Raw genomic sequence first — 24,885 nt, 5'->3', positions numbered from 1 at the left:
ATATATTCCGAACTTGCCTCTAATGGTATCTTCAAAAATTGATTGAGCTAATCATTATGCAAACAAGAAGGATTTTACGAACGAGAAATAAAATGATATCAGAAATGAAAGGCATAATGCAAAGTTATGAAATCATTTTCTGGAATAATATAAACTTTTATGAAGATATTGTTGGCAACAGGGTCGACAAGATGTTAACTCAGTTTTGACAATGTTAGTACCTGGCCCGATCTGATTCTCCCTCTGTCCACGCTTATCAGGCGCGTAGCCAGGGGGGGGGGGCGGTGGGGGCGGTCGCCCCCCCCAAAAAAAAAAGTCCCCAAAAAGAAAAAAAAAGAAGGGAAAAAAGAGGAGAAAAGGAAAAGGGAAGGGAGGAAAGGGAAGAAAGGTAGCTTTGTGTTTTTTTTTCTTTTTATTCTTTATTTTTTTCTCAAAAGAGAAACTCCTTCACTCTTCTTGCTCTAAATTCATATATGAATTTTGCTTCCGCGCTGCGCGCGGTTAAATGACAATATTGAAGTTCTCCATTGTTCCCCCACCTTTAGCTCTAACCCTGTTTTTCCACCTCAGCTATGTGCTTCTTGCCAGTTAAAGTTAAAATTGTATACATTAGGGCATGAATTTGAGTAAGGTTAGGCCGAAGTAAATATATGAAGTAATCTTTTTTTTTCAATTGATCGCGCAACTTCTGGTCTGGTCGGCTCCGAGCGGGTAAAATCTTTATATCAGTTTCTGCCGTCACCTCCATAAAGTCAACTTCTCCCGCTTTTCAGCTCATTACTATAAACAACCATAATTTGGGGGCAAACAGGTTCCTAATCTAAAAAGAGGAAGATATGGAATTCGTGTCGTATTAAATAAAAAAAAGTACAATATTTTTTATCAAATTGTTCATTTCCCTGCATACATTCATCTCGTGTCCTGTTTTGCGCCCTCAGTTTGAAATTTTGAATGACACTTAAGTTTCTTCATATTCAAAATGAAGCGCTTCAGGATAAATCAAAAAAATTAGGCATCCTTTTTTATATAGATAGATAATTTCAATAAATCACAGAAGTTTCAACTTTTTGCGCACTATTTTCCTTGTAATGAAGTTCAATAATCTTAGAAAATCAATTGAATTAGAGCCGATTGGATATTAGAGATATCTACATTTGATGAAACGTCCGCCCTTTGAAATTTCAGTTTCATTGCTCTGGGCGGGGAGGAATCTTCTCCTCTGTTTTGCGAGTTAAAAATATGCACTGATGCTAAATTGTTTTGTAATTAAATCTGATCTTTCCAAAGAAAGTTTCAATATATCTTTGAGAATACCCTTTTCTCGGACCCTTTTTATGGCAAAAAAATTGATAAAACACTTAAGCTTCCGCGCTTCGCGCGGAGTTATTATCATTTTAATTTCCTCCATTGTATACCTCTTTTGTGCGTTCACAATCACTTTTGAAAACAAGGTTCAAAATCGCAATATAGTCAACCGAATTGGAGGTACTATAGACAAGAGAAACGGCTCCTTTTCATTTTAATTTATGAAACACTAAAAGCTTCGCGCTTCGCGCGGGGGGGAAACTCCCCTCCTTGCACCCACCCCCTAGGGAGCGCGCTTCGGGCGATCTGTAAGTGTTGGCACGCTTCGCGTGCATTTACCGCCCCCTCCAAAATGAAATCCTGGCTACGCGGTTGACGCTTATTTATATGGTGGGGGTTATAATTATTAGAATGTTGCTGTCAGCTGCCCGCTTTGTGTAAAGGGGGGGGGGGGGGATTGTAGATTTGCACATCAAACACGAGATGGTGCTAAAGATAGCTATATCCAAGTAAAATGGTTTGAGTGCATTGCTTGCTGTCTTCCCAGTACATTTAAAATGGTGAAGAAAACTATTTTCTAATTATGAATGATTGAATTTGAGCACCACTTAAGCTGAGAATTGAAACCGTAGGCCTACAGTTCGTGATTTTTTTTATCGCAGTTGCCTATATGCGTACATTAGCCACAACTTCAGAAACCGGATCATTGACTTTGAACCGGACTCCCGGCTATAGATATTCTATTACGATTCATGCAGGGGTGCGGCTAAAAAAAAGGTTTTCACTGCAAAACGAAGGTCATTGTCGTCACGTGGAGAGAAAGAAAAAGGTTTACTAAAAAAAAAATATTGGGTTAAAAAACTTTCAAAAGCAAATGACCGATTAATTTTCTGCCTATGGCGAATAACCCATGCTCCAGCACCCCGCTTCTCATGCAGGCTTAGGATTGGTCAAAAGTTGATCACGCAATCATGATCAAAGTCTTGCGGCGATGGAACTTTTATCTTGCATTCGCTTAGTTATGCACATCCCAACCCATCACTTTCTTTTCCCCCCATAAAATGCAGAGTGATGAAGTTCACCTCAGAACAGGGGCGGCAGAACCGGGGGAGGGGCAGGGAAAACTGTATGAGCCCCCCCCCCCCCCAACGTCCTTTTTCAAAATGGAAAATGCCTTTTTTTCAAAATGACATGTGCCCCTTTTCAAAATTAAATATCCTGCTTGAAGTAAAAAAAAAATACTACATTTTAGGTTAGAAAATCGCACAGTAAATCTTTAGCTCGCTCTTCGCTCTCGCTCATCAAAATTGCTTAGAATGTCCAGTTTTCAGAATGGAATATCAAATATTTTTGGGTCGCATTTAGCACTCGTGTCATTGTTTAGTAAGGTCTTCATTCTGTTCCTGGTTACAACTAGTTTTCAGGTCATTTTTTAATATCATAAATTTTCAGCTCGCGCTTCGTGCTCTCATTATTTGATTGGGGAGATATCCTATTCATAAGTTTCTAAATGCAGTCCTTAACACGTTCTTTTGCTGGTCAGTGTATCAAAAGTTTCATCTCGCGCTCCCCTGCGTTACTGCTCGGAATGTTGAATATTGTCTTATCAATGAAATGTCCAAAAGTTTGAGCTCGCGATTCGCGCTCGCAACATCTCTCAAGGATGTCATTTTAACAGTAATTAGCGCCGTAATTGACCAAAGAGCAAGTTTTACATCTTCAGATTTGAATTCTTTTCCAAACCACTTGCTCTCTATACGCTCTCTCGCGGAAAAAAAATATAGCCTAAATATATATTTTATAAAATCATTTAAAAAAAATCTTTGCTAAACTTAACTGCAAAAAAAAACACACAACTGCTTCACGATGATGATATTCTCATGTTGAAAATATCCGTTTGCAACAAATATATTTTAACATTATAAGTGCCCTTTTTTGGCTTTGCCCCCCAACGAAAATACACTCCGCCGCCTCAGTGTCTCGGAGGAACTTGAAAGTTTTCCCATAATGGCGTACAGATGGGGGTGGAGGCACTTCCCCCTACCCCCAAATTTTTATGACCAAGAAAAACAAATAGAAAAGAAAACAAAAGGAAAGAGAGAATAACATTATTTTCCTAATACTAAGTCAAAATCCATCACGAAATTGGATTTTCGTAATAAAAATGTCGAAATGTTTGCTCGCTCACAATTTTTAATATAAATTTTGCCCGATGATGCGCTATGTTTACCCACCTAAATGTTTGTGCCTCCCCCCGGGGGGCACTTACATTGACGAGTAGATACCATGCGCGACCCCACACAAAAAACACGTAAAAACGATGTCTTTTTCAAGGGCACGTTACGTACGTAACGTAATAAGGGTGTCAAAAACACTAAAATAATGGAAAAAAGGGTATATATTTCGCTAGGAACGCTACGTATTTAGGGTCAACTTTGCGAGGGTAAAAAAACTAAAATGTTATACAAAGGATGTACTTTTTGCCCAAATAGTCACCAGCAGGCGCGTAGCCAGGGGGGCGGTGGGGGCGGTCGCCCCCCCCAAAAAAAACGTCCCCAAAAAGGAAAAAAAAAGGAAAAAAGAGGAGAAAAGAAAAAGGGAAGGGAGAAAAGGGAAGAAAGGTAGCTTTGTGTTTTTTTTCTTTTTATTCTTTATTTTTTTCTCAAAAGAGAAACTCCTTCACTCTTGCTCTAAATTTATATATGAATTTTGCTTCCGCGCTGCGCGCTGTTAAATGACAATATTGAAGTTCTCCATTGTTTCCCCCACCCGTTCTCTAACCCTGTTTTTTCCACCTCAGCTTTATGTATTTCTTTCCAGTTAAAGTTAAAATGTATACATTAGGGCATGGAATTAGAGTAAGGTTAGGCTGAAGTATATATATGAAGTTATCTTTTTTTAATTGATCGCGCAACTTCTGGTCGGGTCGGCTCCGGACGGGTAAGATCTTTTATATCAATTTCTGCCGTCACCTCCATAAAGTCAACTTCTCCCGCTTTTCAGCTCATTACTAAACAACTATAATTTTGGCAAACAGGTTCCTAATTTAAAAAGAGGAAGGTATAAAATTTTGTCGTATTAAATAAAAAAGTACAATATTTTTTTTATCAAATTCTATTAAACTTCATGTCATTTCCCTGTACATTCATTTCCTGTCCTGTTTTGCGCCCTCAGTTTGAATTTTTTAATGACACTTTTAAAGCTTCTTTATATTCAAAATGAAGCGCTTCAGGATGGAGAACTTCAATATTGTCATTTAACCGCGCGCAGCGCGGAAGCAAAATTCATATATAAATTTAGAGCAAGAGTGAAGGATTTTCTCTTTTGAGAAAAAATAAAGAAAAAAACCCCACAAAGCTACCTTTCTTCCCTTTTCTCCCTTCTCTTTTTATTTTCTCCTTTCTTTTCCACTTCTTTTTTGGGGGGGGCGACCGCCCCTACCGCCCCCTGGCTACGCGCCTGCGAGGTGGGGCCGTACTTAACCCAGGTAAAACCGACCGTCCGTGACATTCAGGGAATATTGGTATCGTTTTGTTTCCAATACTTGTTAAGGGGTGAATTTTCCGAATATGAAAAATACTTGTTTAGGGTGCTTTTCGAGATCTCATGGTCGCGCATTATATCCACTCGTCAATGGATTGAAGTGCCCCCCCCCCCTCCCGGCCCCGAGACATATTCGGTTATCACGACTCCCTGCAAAAAGTCCTTCAAATGTCCCTTTTCTTGTCAGTGTATCAAAAAGACATTTTTTCTTCCGAAAAATTCCTTCTCCTTCTTTCGGTAGTGTGAACGTGTGTGGAGGGAGGGGGTGGGAGCAACGATGCTGCCATAAATATATTTATAAAAATGGTATCCTCCTCGCCCTCGGGTGGTTCCTCTAATAGGACGTTGAGGAGTATCATCAAGAAGAAGAAGAAGATTTGGGTTATAAGATACCATAAGTCAATAAACAATATGCGCTAATAAAATTCTATCGAAAGTCGAATTCTTCAGTTACCTTAATAGAGCCTGAACTGCGGCTGGTGCTAAAAATGGAAAAGTAAAACCTGAATTTGACAAAACAATTCATTAGTTTGACATCATAATGAGTAATATATACATCCAAGAGCCACCAACCAATGGGAAGGTAATGTATTCAAACGCTATGCTATTTTTATTGCTTAGTTATTTCGTCTGATCACCGTGACTACCCTGTTCGCTGGATGTTGATGCGTAGTCCCATACGTCTGTTGTTGCGTGGGTTTTGGTCTAGTAACGTAAATGAGGCTTGCGCTTTTTAAGTTTTGTGGAGCGCGATTGGTTGCCGACACACATACATGCCAGTCATTCAATAAACAAGGTTATGATATAACCTTATTCTCAGTTACATCTCTGTGTGTGGCAAAATAAGGATGGCAATGTTTGGCTTATTTTCTCTTTTTCTATGGACAAATGCTTGATTTTCTTTACCTCGAGCGTAGTTCGTGCAGGCTCCACTCCACTTCACTAGGCACGGCCGTAGTCACTAGATGGCAGCGTTCTCGCCAGGATTTTTCTTACGCGTGTCGCAAACCCGCCGATTCGTGGTGGCCGATTTTACACGTGATGTTTTGATTTTCACATGTGCTTTGATGATTTGATCCCGGTAAAGTCAAGTTTCATTGCCAATCCGCGAAGTTCACTGTAATATTGTTCTGATCAATACCTAAGTTGATATCGGCAAAATGTTGAAATGTTAAGTTGCTGTTTATCTAAAAATGTATGGGTCTTTTTGTCTGGAAATGTTTTAAAGTGTTTTGAGCTGTATTGACTTAAAATATATTTGAAATTACATGTCGTTAAGGACTCCCGTTCTCCGAGAAGAAATATAAATCACGCATCTATCAGGACATGTTTTAACATTGTTTTTAGTGCTTTAGTTGAAATATATTTGATATGCCTTTCGTTACGGACTCCCGTTCTCCAAGAGTAAATATAAATCACGCATTTTTCTGACAACCGCGGGAAAGAAAAATTAAAGAAATAGAAGTCACAAATATCTCAGATTAATGAACGATCTATTAGGAATGTTTTAAAATTGTTTTGAGGTCCTAACGAGTTAAAATATATTTTATATCCTTTCGCTATGAACTCTCTAAGAATAAAAATCCCCGGTAAAAATCACACATTTATTCTGACAACAGCGGAACTGAAAATAAAAGAACATAATTAAGTCACAAATAAGCCTGGCACGAGTAGTGATTTTACTACTCGAGGCGAGTAAAAAAAAATACTCGAGTTTTCTCGAGTACTCGAGTAGTAATTTGACCTTAAAATATCGCCATCTACGATCATTAATTACGGTCAAATTGTAATTCGGACGAAGACAAAATGTGCAAGAGTTTTGAGTGACAACGTCCATCACGGAACGCAACAGGTGGGACCATACGATTACGAAGCCTGGGTCTATCACACAGTAACTTTTCACGTCTCAAAAGCCGATATTACCTAGATTATTCATACAATGCTCGTATATCTGTCTTAAGTAGTTATTTTGAAGCGGAAAATTGGTCTTTATTTTCTGGTAATACCGTCTTCGAAGTTCGAACCAAGGTCGTAAATTTGTTTGGTATTCCATAGCCGCCGACGAACAGAACACAATCTCACTCGCATACTCGTTGTTGTTGTTGTTGTTTTAGCTTATACGGCGCGTGTCATTCAGTAGTGAATATTTGCGCCAACTCGTCATATATGTGTCAACTCGTCGTTGACAATGATACAGCCTTTTATCAAGACGTGCGGCAGCGCATGCATGATAGCTTGGTACTTCAATGCATTACTATTTTAGCGTGATCGCGATAAGACTTGAGAAAAGGCCATACTCGTGTCAATGCACATTGTCTCATTTCTCTCCCATAACTGGGGTGCCCGGTGCGTAATAAATCTTGCTCAGTGAATTGGGAATTTAGTGAAGTAGTTCGTGAAATGAAAATGCCATGCTACATCTACATGTATATTCTTACTCCCGCGCTCACTCTCAGTCTCTCACCTGTCACTCAGTGATATCTTTGCCGATTTCCAAATTTATTTGTATCTTTTATCACTTGTCTTTAGGCCAGGAGGGGGGGGGGTCTAAAATCTAATGAGAATTTGAGGGCTCCGTTGATGTCTAGATAACGGACAAAACATTGTCATCTTGTAAGTTTTCAGTCATAACTTCCGAAGTTTATTTTGCGAACATTTTTTTTTTAAACTCTAAAAACAAAACAAAACTCTGAATAGCCACTTACCGGTAGTTACAGGCTATAACTAGGAAAGGAAAAAAACAACAACGGCAAAATAGTAATCACAAAGTTGAATCTAATCTACTAATAAGTAATAACGCTTAATTTAGAGAGTTAAAGACCGTTAAGACATGAAGTATTGTAAAAATGAGGAAATGATAAATAATTCAAGAGCTTTAAGATGTACAAATGGGCCTTAGCAAAATACGCGAAAATTAACTCTATATTATTTTTCATCTCTGTAAGTCTCCTGTTTATATGTTTCAAAGTTGTAACGGTTAGTTTGGGACGTTGGTCTTTGCCATTTGGAATACAAGACACACATAAAAAACAACAACCGTAATCACAAAGTTGAATCTAATCTACTAATAACGGCTAATTTAGAATGTTAAATACAGTAAGACATGAAGTATTGATACATGAAATGTTGAATAATGCAAGAACTTCAAGATGTACCAAGAAGCCTAATTAAAAATATGCAAAAATTAACTTCATTATTTTCCATCTCTCGAAGTCTCATATTTTAACATTTTTAAAGTTGTCATGGTACTTAGTTTGGGACGTCGGCCTTTGCCATTTCCAAGAATCCTACAATTACGAACTTACTATTACTTGCAGAGGCGTGCTTTTGCGTCACCGTTTCGTTTCATTTTACTTTCCTGTTTCCTCTCAAAGCATGTCCGTCATTTCCTGATTGTACAGGGCTTTTCAGTTTTCAGTGAAACAATGTACAATTAAATTCATCACTCATCAGAGAGGCATTCTTTTTTACTTTATCGCTGACAACATTAAAATATATCAATATTAACATGTTGTATGGGTTAAATAAAATGTGCCGAACTGCCGATGCAGTTCTAAACTTCCAATCGTACATGTATTTATGTATTAGAAAGAATCATTAATATCACGATCCTCCTTTGATTATCGTATCGATATTATTTTTTTTCTTCTATATTATTGCTTATGGGACATAACTGCCTATTCGTTTCCAAGACATTAGCAATATAAACTGGAAAGATCATTGAAAATGAAATTGCCAAATTGATTTATTAATGATGTCTTATCTTATGCACATAATCTCTTGTCTCGCCATACGAAAGAAAGGAAGAAACTGTTTAGATCACCACTTTCACCAGATTTTGACCATTAATATAGATAGGCACCTGACTGCTCTTTTAAGAATACTTATAAGTTATTACTTGCAATTAGTAGGTTAACGATCACGATTAACATAAACAACGAACTTTTTTCCTCTACCTTCTTATCTCTCTTCCCCTTCGCCCGTCTCTCTCTTTCTCACACTCTCTCCATTATCCACCCTCTCCCCCCTCTCTCTCTCTCTGTTTCTATAGCTCTCGCTTCATCTCTGTCCCAGAAAAGTCAAACTCATCAAAAATGGTTTCAAAGCAGTGAGAAAGAATTGCTCTACCATACCATGTCAGTGATGTCACATTTACTCATATTCAAGCTCTCTAATTTTTATGACAATAAACTAGTAAAAAAACCTAAAAATTGTTGCGTTTTTATTGACTCAGTCGGTATGAGAAATAACCGCTTTGACTAATGAACTGAACTCATGCATGAAACACGAAAGTGCAAAACTGAGATAAATCAAATTTTAAGAACACGATAAGACTAGATGAAAGGGTCCCCCAGCTGGGTACAACTATTTATCTAGCCATATGTTTCACTATAGTTTATAATCGTATTATGATAAAGGAAAGGCATTTTTGACTAGATGTACTAAAAAGAAATAATAAAAAAATATTAGTTGCACCCAGCCGACCCATGATTTTAACTAACTGGTTTTAAGAGCGTATGTATTGAATTTTAATTATATTCCTACTACTACAAGACGATAAAATTGTTTACTTTATTCATGAAACAGCGAGCAGTAAGAACTAAGAATAGAATTTAGGCTGTATATCATCTTCAAGTTCGCACTATGAGAGAATTCAATTCAATTACTTCAAATAACATTTAAAAGCGCGCTCTAGTCTCTACTTAATGAGCTCCCTTCAGACGATTGGCAGCTGCGCAAGCGCAGTAAGGGGACTTTGATTTGAGCGCAGACTAGGCTTCCCGTCGATATGAACGACTGCAAAAACAATTTGTGGCTTATTTTGTTCATGGACGAGCTACGCGACGGGCGAACCGGAAAATAGGAGTGTAAGTTGCGATTTTGAATCTACTAATCTTACCCCCGAAAATGATTTCAACAAACGGATAAAAATAAAATACACGCATGGCTAGCTAGTAATGCGCCGCACTCGTAAGTCGCAACTGTGGAGTACTGGAGTTACGAAACAAATTAACAATGCAATTAAAGTATATTCTCGGTCAATATCATTCTGAACTTCACGAACGTACGAAGCACTGCGAACACAGCGGAGTGAGCGGACTACGCAAGCCACTCCGCTACTGGCATAAGCGCTAGCGCCTAGGTTTCCCCGGTCACATGAATTTTGAACTTGTGCCGCGCAAGCAGGACTTGTGCGCTCTGACTTCAATTCCGCCGTTAAAACATCGTGAATAAACTGTTCCACGTGAAAAAATTAAGAATTCTGTGTAAAATTATGAACAGCAAAATTCACAATTCAACACGAGTGGTCGAGTAGAGAGTCTTCTACTCGGAAGAGAGCGAGTAATCCAGCGAGTGAACGAGTGGAAAACAGTACTCGTACATCACGCGAGTACTCGAAAAATAAAAATTCCCTACTCGTGACGCGAGTAGTAAGGCAACACTCGAGTCTACTCGAGTAGTCGAATACTCGTGCCAGGCTTAGTCACAAACATCCTAGTTTAATGAACGATCTATCGGGACATGTTTTAACATTTTTTTGAGTGCTAATGAATTAAAATATATTTGATATATCTTTCAGTACGGACTCCCGTTCTCCGAGAGGAAAAATAAATCACGCATCTATCAGAACATGTTTTAACATTGTTTTGAGGTGTTTGAGATGCCTTTCGTTATATATGGACTCCTGTTCTCCAAAAATAAATATAAATCACGCATTTTTCTGACAACCGCGGGAAAGAAAATAAGACAAATTAGAAGTCACAAACATCTCAGATTAATGAACGATCGATTAGGTATGTTGTAAAATTGTTTTGAGGTCCTAACGAGTTAAAAAATATTTCATATACCTTTCGTTTTGAACCGCTCAGAAATAAAATTCACACATTTATTCTGACAACAGCGGAAATGAAATGAAAGAATAGAAGTCACAAACATCTAAGATTAATGAACGATCTATCTCAGGACATGTTTTAACATTGTTTTAAGGTGTTGATGAATCAAAATATATTTGATATATCTTTCAGTACGGACTCCCGTCCCCGAAAGAAATATAAATCACGCATCTATCAGGACATGTTTTTAACATTGTTTTGAGGTGTTTGAGTTAAAATATATTTCATATGCCTTTTGTTATGTACTCCCGTTTTCCAAAAATAAATATAAATCACGCATTTTTCTGACAACCGCGGGAAAGAAAATAAAACAAAATAGAAGTCACAAAAATCTCAGATTTATGAACGATCGATTAGGTATGTTTTAAAATTACGGTTTGATGTCCTTACGAGTTACATGTAAGATATATGTTATATACCTTTCGTTTTGAACTCTCTAAGAAATAAAAATCACACATGTATATGACAACAGCGGAATTAAAATAAAAGAACAGAAGTCACAAACATCTAAGATTAAATGTACGATCTATCTCAGGACATGTTTTAAGGTGTTGATGAATTAAAATATATCTGATATACCTTTCGGTATGGACTCCCGTTCTCCGAGAAGAAATATAAAACACGCAATTTTCTGACAACAGCGGGAAAGAAAATAAGACAAGATAGAAGTCACAAACATCTCAACGATCGATTAGGTATGTTTTAAAATTGTTTTGAGGTCCTAACGAGTTTAAATATATTTTATATACCTTTCGCTTTGAACTCTCTCAGAAAAAAATTCACACATTTATTCTGACAACAGCGAAATGAAAATAAAAGAACAGAAGTCACAAACATCTAAGATTAATGTACGATCTATCTCAGGACATGTTTTAAGGTGTTGATGAATTAAAATATATCTGATATACCTTTCGGTATGGACTCCCGTTCTCCGAGAAGAAATATAAAACACGCAATTTTCTGACAACAGCGGGAAAGAAAATAAGACAAGATAGAAGTCACAAACATCTCAACGATCGATTAGGTATGTTTTAAAATTGTTTTGAGGTCCTAACGAGTTTAAATATATTTTATATATTTCGCTTTGACTCTCTCAGAAAAAAAATTCACACATTTATTCTGACAACAGCGGAAATGAAAACAAAAGAACAGAAGTCACAAACATCTAAGATTAATGAACGATCTATCTCAGGACATGTTTTAACATTGTTTTAAGGTGTTAATGATTTAAAATATATTTGATATACATTTCGTTACAGACTCCCGTTCTCCGAGAAGAAATATAAAGCACGCAATTTTCTGACAACAGCGGAAATGAAAATAAAAGAACAAAAGTCACAAACATTTTAGATTAATGAACGATCTATCAGGACATGTTTTAAAATTGTTTTGATGTGTTGATGAATTAAAATATATCTGATATACCTTTCGGTATGGACTCCCGTTCTCCGAGAAGAAATATAAAACACGCAATTTTCTGACAACAGCGGGAAAGAAAATAAGACAAGATAGAAGTCACAAACATCTCAACGATCGATTAGGTATGTTTTAAAATTGTTTTGAGGTCCTAACGAGTTTAAATATATTTTATATACCTTTCGCTTTGAACTCTCTCAGAAATAAAATTCACACATTTATTCTGACAACAGCGGAAATGAAAATAAAAGAACAGAAGTCACAAACATCTAAGATTAATGAACGATCTATCTCAGGACATGTTTTAACATTGTTTTAAGGTGTTAATGATTTAAATATATTTGATATACAGTTCGTTACAGACTCCCGTTCTCCGAGAAGAAATATAAAGCACGCAATTTTCTGACAACAGCGGAAATGAAAATAAAAGAACAAAAGTCACAAACATTTTAGATTAATGAACGATCTATCAGGACATGTTTTAAAATTGTTTTGATGTGTTGATGAATTAAAATATATTTAATAACCTTTCGGTACGGACTCCCGTTCTCCAAAAATAAATAAAAATCACGCATTTTTCTGACAACCGCGGGAAAGAAAATAAAACGAAATAGAAGTCACAAAAATCTCAGATTCATGAACGATCCATTAGGAATGTTTTAAAAAATTTTGAGGTCCTAACGAGTTAAAATATATTTTATATACCTTTAGGCTTTTGCTATGAACTCTTTAAGAAATAAAAAAAAATGAAGCTACAGCCAAAGCAAGTGATACCTCCTTCGTCATATAAGGTACATTGCGTAATACCTTGGGTGAAGCAGCTGGGCTAGATCTGTCATCAGGACACTCGACAACAAGATAATCTGCCAAGATTTGCTGAACCATTAAATCAGGTAAACATGAGATGAAAATCGTTTCTCTTGGGTATCATTTGGGCAGCCACTGAGGTCATTTTAAAACATGAGCCATGAGAGCGATTGCTTTGGGTGGTGACGGACATTTCATTGATTTTTTTTTCAATCAGCGACTATACAAATAAAAAAAATTATACAAATTCTAATAACTTTTAAAGTCTTTGATGGATTTTCGTAAAACTTTCATCAATGCTTATCATTATGTTTAAGTTCTACTATGTTTACAATAAACTTTTTGTCAGGGTGAACTCCCGCTTTAATGTTTGGTCACTTGAAAATGACACCTACGTATCACGAACGTGTGTTTTCAGTAAGTTAATTTTCAGTTGGAAATATTGGAATATACAAAATCACTTATTCATTTTTACCATGCTTAATTTTTTTCAGGTTGAACTTCGAAAATGTGTTGACCATTTCATCATTTTGCAATCAAATTCCCTTTAGAGAGATGTTGCAAAGTCTTAGGCATATTCTGATCTGTACGATGCAGGATCTAGGGGCGGGGAGTTGGCATGACATATCGATTAAAAATACCTAAACATCGATCTCACGCCACCCCCCCCCCCCTAGAACATCAATCATAGAACTGTACACACATGTGAAAAACAATACAAGAAATTATAGTCTGTTTAGATGAAAGAATGAAAAATATAAATGAATCCAGCAATTAGCTGTCATACAAATAACATTAACATCTCGCTCCGGGATCTCGCTTTTTTCCTTTCACAAAATCCACATGTATATCGCAAACCGTTTTAATATTCATTCACATTTTCTAATATCAAGAATTAATTTCTTGATGTCAAGTATTAATTTTCTTGATATTAAGGATTCATTTCTGATTTCGAGGGTCAATGTATTGCAAGAAATCATTCTGATTTTCAATCAGAAATTCTTGATATCAAGAAATTAATTCTTGATATCAAGATCTTCATTTTCATTTCTGATTTTGTGCATGCATCAATATATTGCAAGAAATCATTCTGATTTTTATTCACAAAAATTAATTATTGATATCAAGAAATTAATTCTTGATATCAAGGTCTTCATTTTCATTTCTGATTTCGTGCATCAATATAAATTGCAAGAAATAATTCTGATTTTTTATTCAGAAATTAATTCTTGATATCAAGAAATGAATTCTTGATATCAAGAAAATCATTCTGATATTTATTCAGGAATCAATTCTTGATATCAAGAATTCATTTTCATTTCTGATTTCGAGCGTCAATGTATTGCAAAAAATCAATCTGATTTTTTTAAAGAAATGAATTCTTGATATCCAGAAATTATTTTTTTATATCAAGAAATGAATTCTTGATATCACAAGAAATGAATCTTTGATATCAAGAATTCATTTCTGAATTCGATCGTCAATTTATTGCAAAATATCATTCTGATTATTAATCAGTAATTCTTGATATCAAGTTAGAAATTAATTCTTGATATAAAAATAAATGTTTTTTGGTATCAAGAATTAATTTCTTGATATCAAGAAATCGTTTTATGATATCAAGAAATGAGTTCTTGATATCAAGAAAATGAATTCAAGAAATTTAATTCTTGATATCAATAAATCTATTATTTTTTATATCAGAAAATGTTAAAATAGCTTGCCATACGCACGTCGCTGATTTACAGTTCATACATCCAAGAATTTCAACAATTATTTCGTTGTTACATGACAGCAGAAATTGAGAATGAACGTTAAGAATATACTTAGCAAGTAATTACCAGGAAAATTATAGGGAACAATTCATTTTAAAATCAAAATTTCTTGAAAGTTATCAGAATACGGTATCATGTAAAAATGAAAAGTTACGTCGCATCGCGGACAATCAGTTCCAAACATTGCGTGCAGGTCCGGCTCTGGCTCAGCTAGCTACCCGCGCCAGCGGGCTGGCAAAGCTAGCTAGCGTGGCTGGGTGGCTGCTAGCCGGCTGGAAGTGGAAATGCGCCAGTGTCTATGCATGGATATTATCCGATCAAGTGATAAGATCGTAGTTTGTCTGTTGCCGAAATGATTCTGAAACATTCTATATTTTTGAGGATTGATGATGAATGATGCAACAATTATTTTCGATGATTTTCCTCACTTTTTATAATTTTTTTTTGCCCGTGTCGCTCACTTTTTGCGCGTGACGCACCAGGAGCTTGTGAATTTACGTGTCGCATGCGACGCGGGTGTTCTACACTGGCGAGAACGTTGCTAGATGGCGCTGTCGCGGAAGTGCTCAAAATTTGTACGTAAGTTTCGTCCGCTTGTCAATGAGTGAAATCGCATAGCGATGCGATATCGTCAAAATTAAGCCCCTGTCAGCGCGGATGAATATGATATTTTCTCTTTGTGATTGTCCTCCCGTGCGATGAAAAATATGTCATCGTAATGCATAGGACTTTCGCGAGCTACCGAAGTCATTTTCGTGCCCCAAATTCCATGAAATCTTCCAAAAATAACCATGAAAGTGTCGGTAAGTCAAAAGTGTCGTGAGTTGCTCTCAATTCTTACCTTATTTAGTTGCATTTCTTGCAAAATGGGTCTCGAAGGGTTTTCCGTTGATTGTGAAACTTGAATTGATTTCCTTTCTGTGTCTTGCAGTTAAATTGCAGCGCGGGGAATCGCAAGGGCTGTGGAAGCCCTTCTCAGTGAGGTTTACAAGCTGAGCTGCCCTTGAATTTGGTCGAATTTCGAGCCATTTTAATCGCGCGCACGGGATGATTAATTAACATAACAATTAGCAGATTAGAGATCAAGATTACGTCACGTACGTGCGTACGTGTGATACACAGAAATGAAATAGAACTTGAATCACACGGAATCACAGTCAAGAAATGCTTTGTTTTCTTTGTTTGCTAAATGATTTCCTGAATTTAAAATCATGAATAAACACCAGAGTAATGACATGAAGAAGATAATCATGGTCATATGAGGAATCAAGGCCCTCGCTGCCATTGAGTACGCGTGGCGCTTGCGCCACGCGTAATTCAATTTTGGAGATTTAGCGCCACGCGTAAATCATTCCATCGATGAAGCGCCATCCTAAAAAAATAGCGCCACGCCAAATTCTGCGAGCGCCACGCCTGAATTGCTCGAATCATTTTCTACCTCCATGCTCGAAGCAAGCGCCTGGCTGACCGCTACCGGTATACCATGCATCCCAAAACCCGGGGATGCCAGCGCTAGCGCGCTGCACCCCGCTCACCACAGCACTGACTGACTGAGCACACCGCCCTGACAGTGTAGGCATGGCGGTTTTAGTGAGCATGTTTACGTTATTTGCCTGCATGACGAGCTGGTATAGCCAGAGAGCTACACATTTTCTAACAGAGGTACAATGTACACACACAATCAGTGACTGAGAAAGAATGTATTGCTATGAATTCAGTATCCTCGAAGTCTGTGCATGATCGAGTATTTCAAAATTAATTTTTGATGATTGTTTTGAGTGACTTGATAAAGAATTAACTCCATCAAATGTTATATGTATGATTTTGTTTACCCTTATTTTCCGACCTACCTTTTTCATCGTTGTCAAGTTTCACAATTACAGAATGTTTGTGTTTTTTCTTAATCATATGGGCCAATAGATTGGCGCGGTTCCAAAATTTTGAGGGGGTGATTGTGTCTCCTAAATTAGACGACCTCTCTCCACTATAAAAATAATAAAAAATGCCATCATTCATAGAGGAATTTTGCCCCCCCCCCTGAAAAATGACAAGCAAATAAAAAAAAGTCATCAATTCCAAACTTATTTTGGGTACATGTATGCACACACCCCACCCCTGGATCCACGCCTGTCTGTTATGATAGACCTGATATTTTATTTTCATTTTTTTTTTTTTAATGACTTAAATTGATTGAAATATTGTTATGTCACTAATCTATAATTTCTCTTTCTTTGATGGTATCCAGTGACGGTAATGAAATATCATATGTAATGAACACTCACAAAATAGAAAACGCCAACTGAATTCATACACGCAGTTGGCGTTTACAAGGTAGTACACGGGTCATTTAAAAAAAGTTCCTATTTTTTTTTAAAGTGTAATACAAAGAAAGTCGAAGTTGCAATTTTTAGTGTTAGTGGTAAATGGTATTCGATGGTTGAATGTTATTTGAACTGATTTATGAATGTGTAATATTTGGGACTTGGGTTGAGATGAGGTTTTGGTATTTTTTTTTTACCTGCACGAATTGTCAAATCAATCTTGAAACTGAAAGATATGCCTTTGTTTACAATTATTAGGGTGCAAAGTTTCGAGTGTTGGATAATTGTAATTTTTTTTCAAGCAAAGATAAAAGTTATACAATTTTTTTATGTGTTTGACAGAAATTGCAATGTTTGAAATAAGTTGAAATAGTTTTTACCAAAGTTAGGCAATCATAATAGATCATGAATGCCAATATTTTCCATGTTCTTACCATTATATTTCATGTCTCACAGTTGTGCTAAAACGGGCCAACACTGAATAAATCCCAAAATACATCATCATGAATGCTCAAGAAACTTCGATATCTAAGCAATATTCCTTCAAAGTCAAATAAGCTTTGTCTCGCCTTTGCGTATTTGATCTGACGGTATTTTCCACTCCCCCCCCCCACACCTCCCATCTATGAGAATGAAAACCCCAGACAACACAAGTATCAGATTTCTGATGACCATGTGGTTCTCGATCAAGATTGCGCATTTTGTACTTTCCGTAAACAAAAGGGACGGGAGGAGGGTTCGTGAAAGGGGCTAGTCTATTTCAGTCGGTTCTAAAATGTCAAACTACCAAAATGCATATTCTTCAGTAAACTATACATGTATTCAAAATAAGGAATAGTTGGATGAAACTAAAAACGTTTGCATTAAATATAACTGGAAATTGTCCATAATTGAATTTGAACCACGACTGGTACTTTTATTAATCATATCGTGCTATCATTGATTTCTTGCCAATAAGGCAAGCCTCCAATTTAAGACTAGCAAACAAACTTCTTCTTTATCATACTTGTCCAAAAGAATGATGAAAGATGGAACGTAATTTTCTCAATATGGAAGAGATAAACAACTCGGGGGGGGGGGGTAACTCTGAAATAAAGTATATACAAGGATATCAAATTGAAAAATATATAGCATGTGAATTGAAAACAGATTTAAGAAATAAGATCAAAAGTGGCAAAATATGTCATGCTAAATATATTATTCAATTTGATTTATTCAATCTAATTACATATGGTATCCTGTTCCAAACTCTTAATAAAAGAAGTTCAACTTTTTAGAACAGAAATAAAGAAAAATAGTAGAGGAATAAGCATGGAAGAAAAGATGGAATGGAGGAGAGACCACTCAGACCAGCATGGAGAATGGCTATATTGTGCTCTAATTCAAGGAAAGTCAGATGAACTGATGCCGAAAGGAGGGACATATGGAGTTGGAAATTGGTACAAAATATTTTTTTCCAGGGGGGGGGCGTGTTATCATCGACCAATACAGCAGATCAAGTTGACCAACTGCTCACACAATCCACACACAAATTACAGCGCAAACATGTGGTGTCACTCAATGGTCAGAAGAATTTAAAAAAGTTTTACGACCCTCGTAACTTACTCGCCACATCGAGCCTGGGGATCCACTTGTGTAGATAACTTGATCGACTGTAAATAAAATGTAACCTACGAAAATCCTGGGGGACAAGCTGTCCTTATCTGACCTATAGTCAAAACACTGAGGCTAATCATTTGTACGAGAGCCAAACCAGAGAAGAAAGGGAGATCACAACAAAGTGTATATAAAACTAATTCTAAGCCATTAATACACGAAAACAATTCTAAAACATTCTAAATCGATCGTTATTCTGAGATTTTTGTGACTTATGTTCGAGAACGGGATTTCATAACGAAATGTATATAAAATATATTTTTACTTGTTAGCACAGGTCTCAAAACATTTTTCAAAATGTTCCTGATTGTCCGTGTATCTGAGATATATACGACTTCTATTCTGTTTTATTTCCCTTTCCACCTTGTCTAAATAATATTATGCCATTTATATTTCTCTTTGGAGATTCATAACGAAAAGTATATAAAATATATTTTTACTTGTTAGCATCTCAAATCAATTTTAAAACGTTCCTGATTGTCCGTTTAGTACTAGTAGTCTGAGATATTTAGGACTTCTTATTTCTATTGTTTTATTCTCCATTCCGCCGTTCCTTTTAGAAAACGGGATTTCATAACGAAAGGTATATAAAATATGTTTTGGTAGCACCTCAAATCAATTTTAAAACGTTCCTGATTGTCCATTTAGTAATCTGAGATATTTAGGACTTCTTATTTCTATTGTTTTATTTTCCATTCCTCCGTTCCTTTTAGAGAACGGGATTTCATAACGAAAGGTATATAAAATATATTTTGGTAGCACCTCAAATCAATTTTAAAACGTTCCTGATTGTCCATTTAGTAATCTGAGATATTTAGGACTTCTTATTTCTATTGTTTTATTTTCCTTTCCGTCGTTCCTTTTGGAGGACGGGAGTTCATAACGGAAGGTATATAAAATATACTTTTGCTTGTGAGCACCTAAGAACAATTTAAAACGTTCCTGGTTGTCCGCTTAGTAATCTGAGATATTTACAACTTCTGTTCTGTTTAATTTTCCTTTCCGCCGTTCCTTTTGGAGGACGGGAGTTCATAACGGAAGGTATATAAAATATACTTTTACTTGTGAGCACCTAAGAACAATTTAAAACGTTCCTGGTTGTCCGTTTAGTAATCTGAGATATTTACGACTTCTGTTCTGTTAAATTTTCCTTTCCACCTTGTCTAAATAATATTATGCCATTTATATTTCTTTTTGGAGAACGTGATTCATAACGAAAGGTATATAAAATATATTTTTACTTGTTAGCACCTCAAATCAATTTTAAAACGTTCCTGATTATCCGTTAAGTAATCTGAGATATTTAAGACTTCTTATTTCTATTCTGTTTTATTTTCCTTCCGCCGTTTCTTTTGGAGGACGGGAGTTCATAACAGAATGTATATAAAATATATTTTTACTTGTTAGCACCTCAGAACAATTTTAAAAACGTTCCTGGATGTCCATTTAGTAATATGAGATATTTAGGACTTCTTATTCTTATTCTGTTTTATTTTCCTTTCCGCCGTTCCTTTTGGAGGACGAGAGTTCATAACGGAAGGTATATAAAATATATTTTTACTTGTTAGCACCTCAGAACAATTTTAAAATGTTCCTGGATGTCCGTTTAGTAATCTGAGATATTTAGGACTTCTTATTTGTATTCTGTTTTATTTTCCTTTCCTCCGTTCTTTTTGGAGAACGGGAGTTCATATCGGAGGGTATATAAAGTACATGTATTTTTTAAATTTAATTAGCGGCTCAAATCAATTTTAAAATGTTCCCGATCGCCCGTTTAAGCAGCGCGCATGCGCGCGCATGTATCTTTTGCGCGCGTAATGTGCACGCGCGCGCAACGGCGCGGCCCGACGCTAAATTTGGGTGTTGGAAAATATTATCAATTCTGAAAAATGCGCCACGCGTAATTCCTTACTTTGCGAGAGCCCTGTGAGGAATAACTAAATATTTTCTGAAAACGAGTGAATATGATGGGGCAATAATGTGCATGCACTGGAAAATGAACATTCACCTCACTGTCAGTCACTCAGTGCCGTGGTGTCAGTCACTCAGACACAGTGCTTTACTGCCTTTTACTTTTCTTTGCACTGCCGCCGCCACTGGTTTTTCTTTTGCCAACTAGATATAAAAATCATTTATTAATATGTTTATTGCAATTTTTGAATAAATGGTAATACAAAGTGGAAAATAAATGAAGATAAAAATAATTTGGACTAAAAACTTGTCATGCCAGCACCCCCCCCCCCCCCCCTCTAAAAAATACACACTATCTTGAATGACTCGTTAATTTAATTTGCATTGAAAAAATAAATAATTGTATTTATGCACTTTTTTATTTCTCATTCTTTCTGCCAGAATATCAGATGCCATCGTGAATAACCTCACCACCAGATTGAACTCCTAAACATCTTGACAATGACTATCTACTGAGATATCTTGCCTTCTTGAGATTGGAAGTTTTAAGTTCAAGTCAGAGTGACCTAAGGCCCTACTAACAAGAAGAATCCAGATTTACATAAAAACAAATCAGTGAGACACTGTGTTTGTGTTTATTTTGAGGAGGACCTCCTGTCTCTGTTTTTATTATTTTATTGACTGAATGAATGATCAATACCTAAAAGTGAGAACTGATTTTTGAGGAGAGTACATTAGTGTATGATTTTGAGTGAATTTGATTTGAGTAACTGTTTTTCTTTATTATTTTTCTCATAATTATTATTTTGCCTTTTATTATATATTTTCAGTTATATATTGTCAGTTTATTTAAAGGGGAATGAAACCTTCGGAACAAATAGGCTTGTGTAGAAACAGAAAAATCAAAGAATAAGAATAAAGAAAGTTTGAGAAAAATCAGACAAATAATGAGAAAGATATGAGCATTTGAATATTGCAATCACTAATGCTATGGATATCCTCCCATTGGCAATGCGACAAGGATGTGTGATGTCACTGATGAACAACTTTCCCTTTGGTGGACTATAAAATACCCTCAAAATATCTCTTTTTGCTTTTTCTTATGATGATACAAACTCTTTATCCATGATGTATTCTTAAAAAATATGTATTACATGCCCTCGTGTAGAAAGAACACATGATCTATGGATAGATGTGATAAAAGAGGCAATTCAAGTAAAATATATACTAAAGTAATGGGGAGAGTTGTTCACAAGTGACATCACACATCTTTATCATTGCCAATTTGCTATCTCCATAGCAATAGTGATCGCAATATTCAAATGCTCATAACTTTCTCATTATTTGTCCGATTTTTCTCAAACTTTTGTTGATCTCTTTCTTTGATTTTTCTGTTTTCACACAAGCTATCTTGTTCCAATGGTTTCATTCTCCTTTAACATTAAGTTGAACTTCCAAATTTGATCAAAGTGTTCAATTCTTGGGATAGAATTTTATCAGGTAATAAAACTGAGTTTGATAAATCTAAAAAAGGACACTGAAAAAATATGAACACTTGGAGATGCTCACTAAGAAGAGGAAAAAACATGAAAGGAAATGGAACTTAAGTGGATGTTATAGCATGCCTTTCGCAGATCTCCAAGCACCAGGAATCATAGGCGGCGGAAGTGGGGGGGGGGAAGTACCCCCCCCTAATTTGAGGTGGGGAGGGGACGATTCCATCCCCCTCAATTTTTTGTTGATAACCTTATTTTTTAATTTTTTTTGGCTTGTCAATTTTCAATTTTGTTTCCTGTGTCCCCCCCAAGATATTATTTGGTCACTATCTTTTTTTTTTGGGGGGGGGGTCAAAAGATTTTGGCGGTTCCCCCCTAAAATTTTTGGCTTCTCCCACCAATGCCAGGAATGTTGATGTTCAACTGAGAGTTGCTGAAGTGGAATCTCCGTTTGTCTGTGAACTTGTTATAGAGAATGATTATTCCAGGACAAGTTAGATGATATTACCCAGCCCATAGCATACATCCCAACAATGGAATGGAGGCAATATACCCCTACATGAAGTATCATATTATCTTTAGGTTGGTTTGGAAAGTAAGTCCTCTAGTCAATATTAATGTCTGCCCAACAAAATGGTACTATCTGGCAATTTGGTGGTTCAATCACAAGCAGAAAAAGTTTAGTAAATTGACACTAGTAAGACAATTAAACAAATATAATACAGCCAAACTGTCTGACCCCTTACTTGACTACTGACTTAACTAATTATTGAAAAATGACAAGGGATGCTTAGGCCCTTTGTAACCATTTCATTGGGCAGACTGAAGCAGATGACTAGAATTCATACTTTCATGAAGATGAAGGAACATCAAAATGATTATTACAATTTAGCAAATATGAATTTATAACACTGTTATGGTTATAAAAAATAATGAATTTCTATCAAGTAAAATGACAATACAATGTAAGACATAACTGCAATAAAGTAATTTCATTTCCAAAAGATATCTTCCATAATTTAATAACCAAATTTCTCAAGATAATATTTCTTCTGCACAAAGTGTATGAAATGCTCAGTGTAAATCATGCTGTTTATAAATCTCTAGGAATTTTTTTTTTTCAAAATGAAAATACATGTAAACTTAATCAAAACCAGGGGTGTGGATCCAGGATTTATCCTGGGGGGGGGGGCACATTTTCAGGATGAAAATTTGTCAAGCAAAAAAGGGCCTTACGGGGGGGGGGCATTCTTTGATGAAAAATTGCATATTTTCATTACATCTTGACTGTAGCTCTCAAAGGGGGGGGGGGGGGTTTGAGCTAGATGTGCCCTCCCCCAGATCCACCAGTGATAAAAATCAACATTTATGAAAGATTGCATACCTTATATTCTGAATTGGTAAATTCAATGCATATGTCTACAAAATGAAACTGACATGTTTGGATAAATTGCTTATTTTTGTTTCAATAAAGAATTCATCAATAACAGCTTAGAGTTATTGAGAAAACATCAAGAAAAAATAATATTCTGATATGCAATAACTATATCTATTTTATATATGCTTTTTTTCCATAAATTTAATCCTTGACATGGGGGGCTGGTTTAGTAGTCAAATTCACCCCCCCCCCCCCCCGTTAAGTAAAATGCTTTATCAAAATAAGATTATGCTATCATTTATAAATTACTGCATTTTGGAGCCCATTAAAATTCAAAATGAATCATAGAGGGCAGTGCCACACCTTATTCACTGAAATTAAGGAGGGGCATGCACAGCTGAAAAACTATCAGCAGGGGCAATAATTTTCACTGCAATGTTAGATATCCTAAAAAAAATCCTGAAAACACATAATTAAAATGAAATTAAACTCCCAGGAAGTGCCCCTGTATACTATTACAGCCCTTGACCTGTATATTCTCAAGGGGTTCAATAATTCCTTCTCTTCCCTTGTAGAGTCGGTTCGGGTGCGAATGTGTCTGAAAAAAATAAGTAAAAAAAGGATCATTAGTAAAAATTGTAGAGAGAACAGAACATATCATTTTAAAAAAATTTAGCAAGCAAAAACAAAGATTGATCTGGCATTGGAAAATAAAAGGAAATTAATTAACACCGCCCCCCCCCCCCCCCCCCCCGCTTCAACATTTTTTGTTGTTTGCTTCTGCTTACAACTTTATAAATTTACCCGATACACCTTTCAAAACTTTTGGCTCCATTATCATGATTATGCCACTGTTCAATTATTATTTATTTGGAAACCAGTGCTAAAACTATAAGATGAAATGAAATTATATAAAGAAAAAAATATATATTTCACAAAGTATAAAATCATAATGATGTAGGTCATGTTGAAATTAGACCCTGGACTGGACTCAAAATTAGATCAAGTGTAGTGTAGACCAAATGTAAATTAGACAAAGTGTAGACCAAATGGCAATTAGAATTTTTTTAAACCAAATGGGTCAAGCCCATTTGGTATATGTATAAAGACTAAAATATATGTATATAAGTTAAAAAAATATAGGTTGTGCTGAAATTAGACCAACTGGACATTTCACAAAATGAGAATTAGACCAAGTGTAGACCAAATGGGTTTAGCCCATTCGGCATTAGACTAAATGAGAAGTGGGCAAATTGCATGTGAACCAAATGAATATACATATTTACAAAGTGGAACTGCATGATATAAAGCCAATTTTATGTACCAGTATTTGACAAAGTAAAAAAATATATAATTATGTAGGTTATGCTGAAATTAGACCAA

General features: G+C 35.9%; 1 protein-coding gene across 1 annotated transcript in view; it reads left to right on the top strand.

Annotated features, from left to right (window-relative positions):
- The first annotated feature begins 5,273 nt into the window (after window positions 1-5,273).
- LOC121423724 (spliceosome-associated protein CWC27 homolog) overlaps window positions 5,274-24,885 on the top strand; it is a 63,298-nt gene continuing 43,686 nt past the window's right edge. The window contains exon 1 of the mRNA XM_041619160.1: window positions 5,274-5,431. Coding sequence (XP_041475094.1) covers window positions 5,390-5,431 — 42 coding nt within the window. The 5' untranslated portion in view covers window positions 5,274-5,389. The remainder of the gene's footprint in view (window positions 5,432-24,885) is intronic.

This window comes from Lytechinus variegatus, chromosome 11, assembly GCF_018143015.1.
Source record: "Lytechinus variegatus isolate NC3 chromosome 11, Lvar_3.0, whole genome shotgun sequence".
Classification (NCBI taxonomy): domain Eukaryota; kingdom Metazoa; phylum Echinodermata; class Echinoidea; order Temnopleuroida; family Toxopneustidae; genus Lytechinus; species Lytechinus variegatus.
The sequence above is the reverse complement of the archived record's forward strand: the minus strand, read 5'-3'. Positions and strand labels throughout refer to the sequence as shown.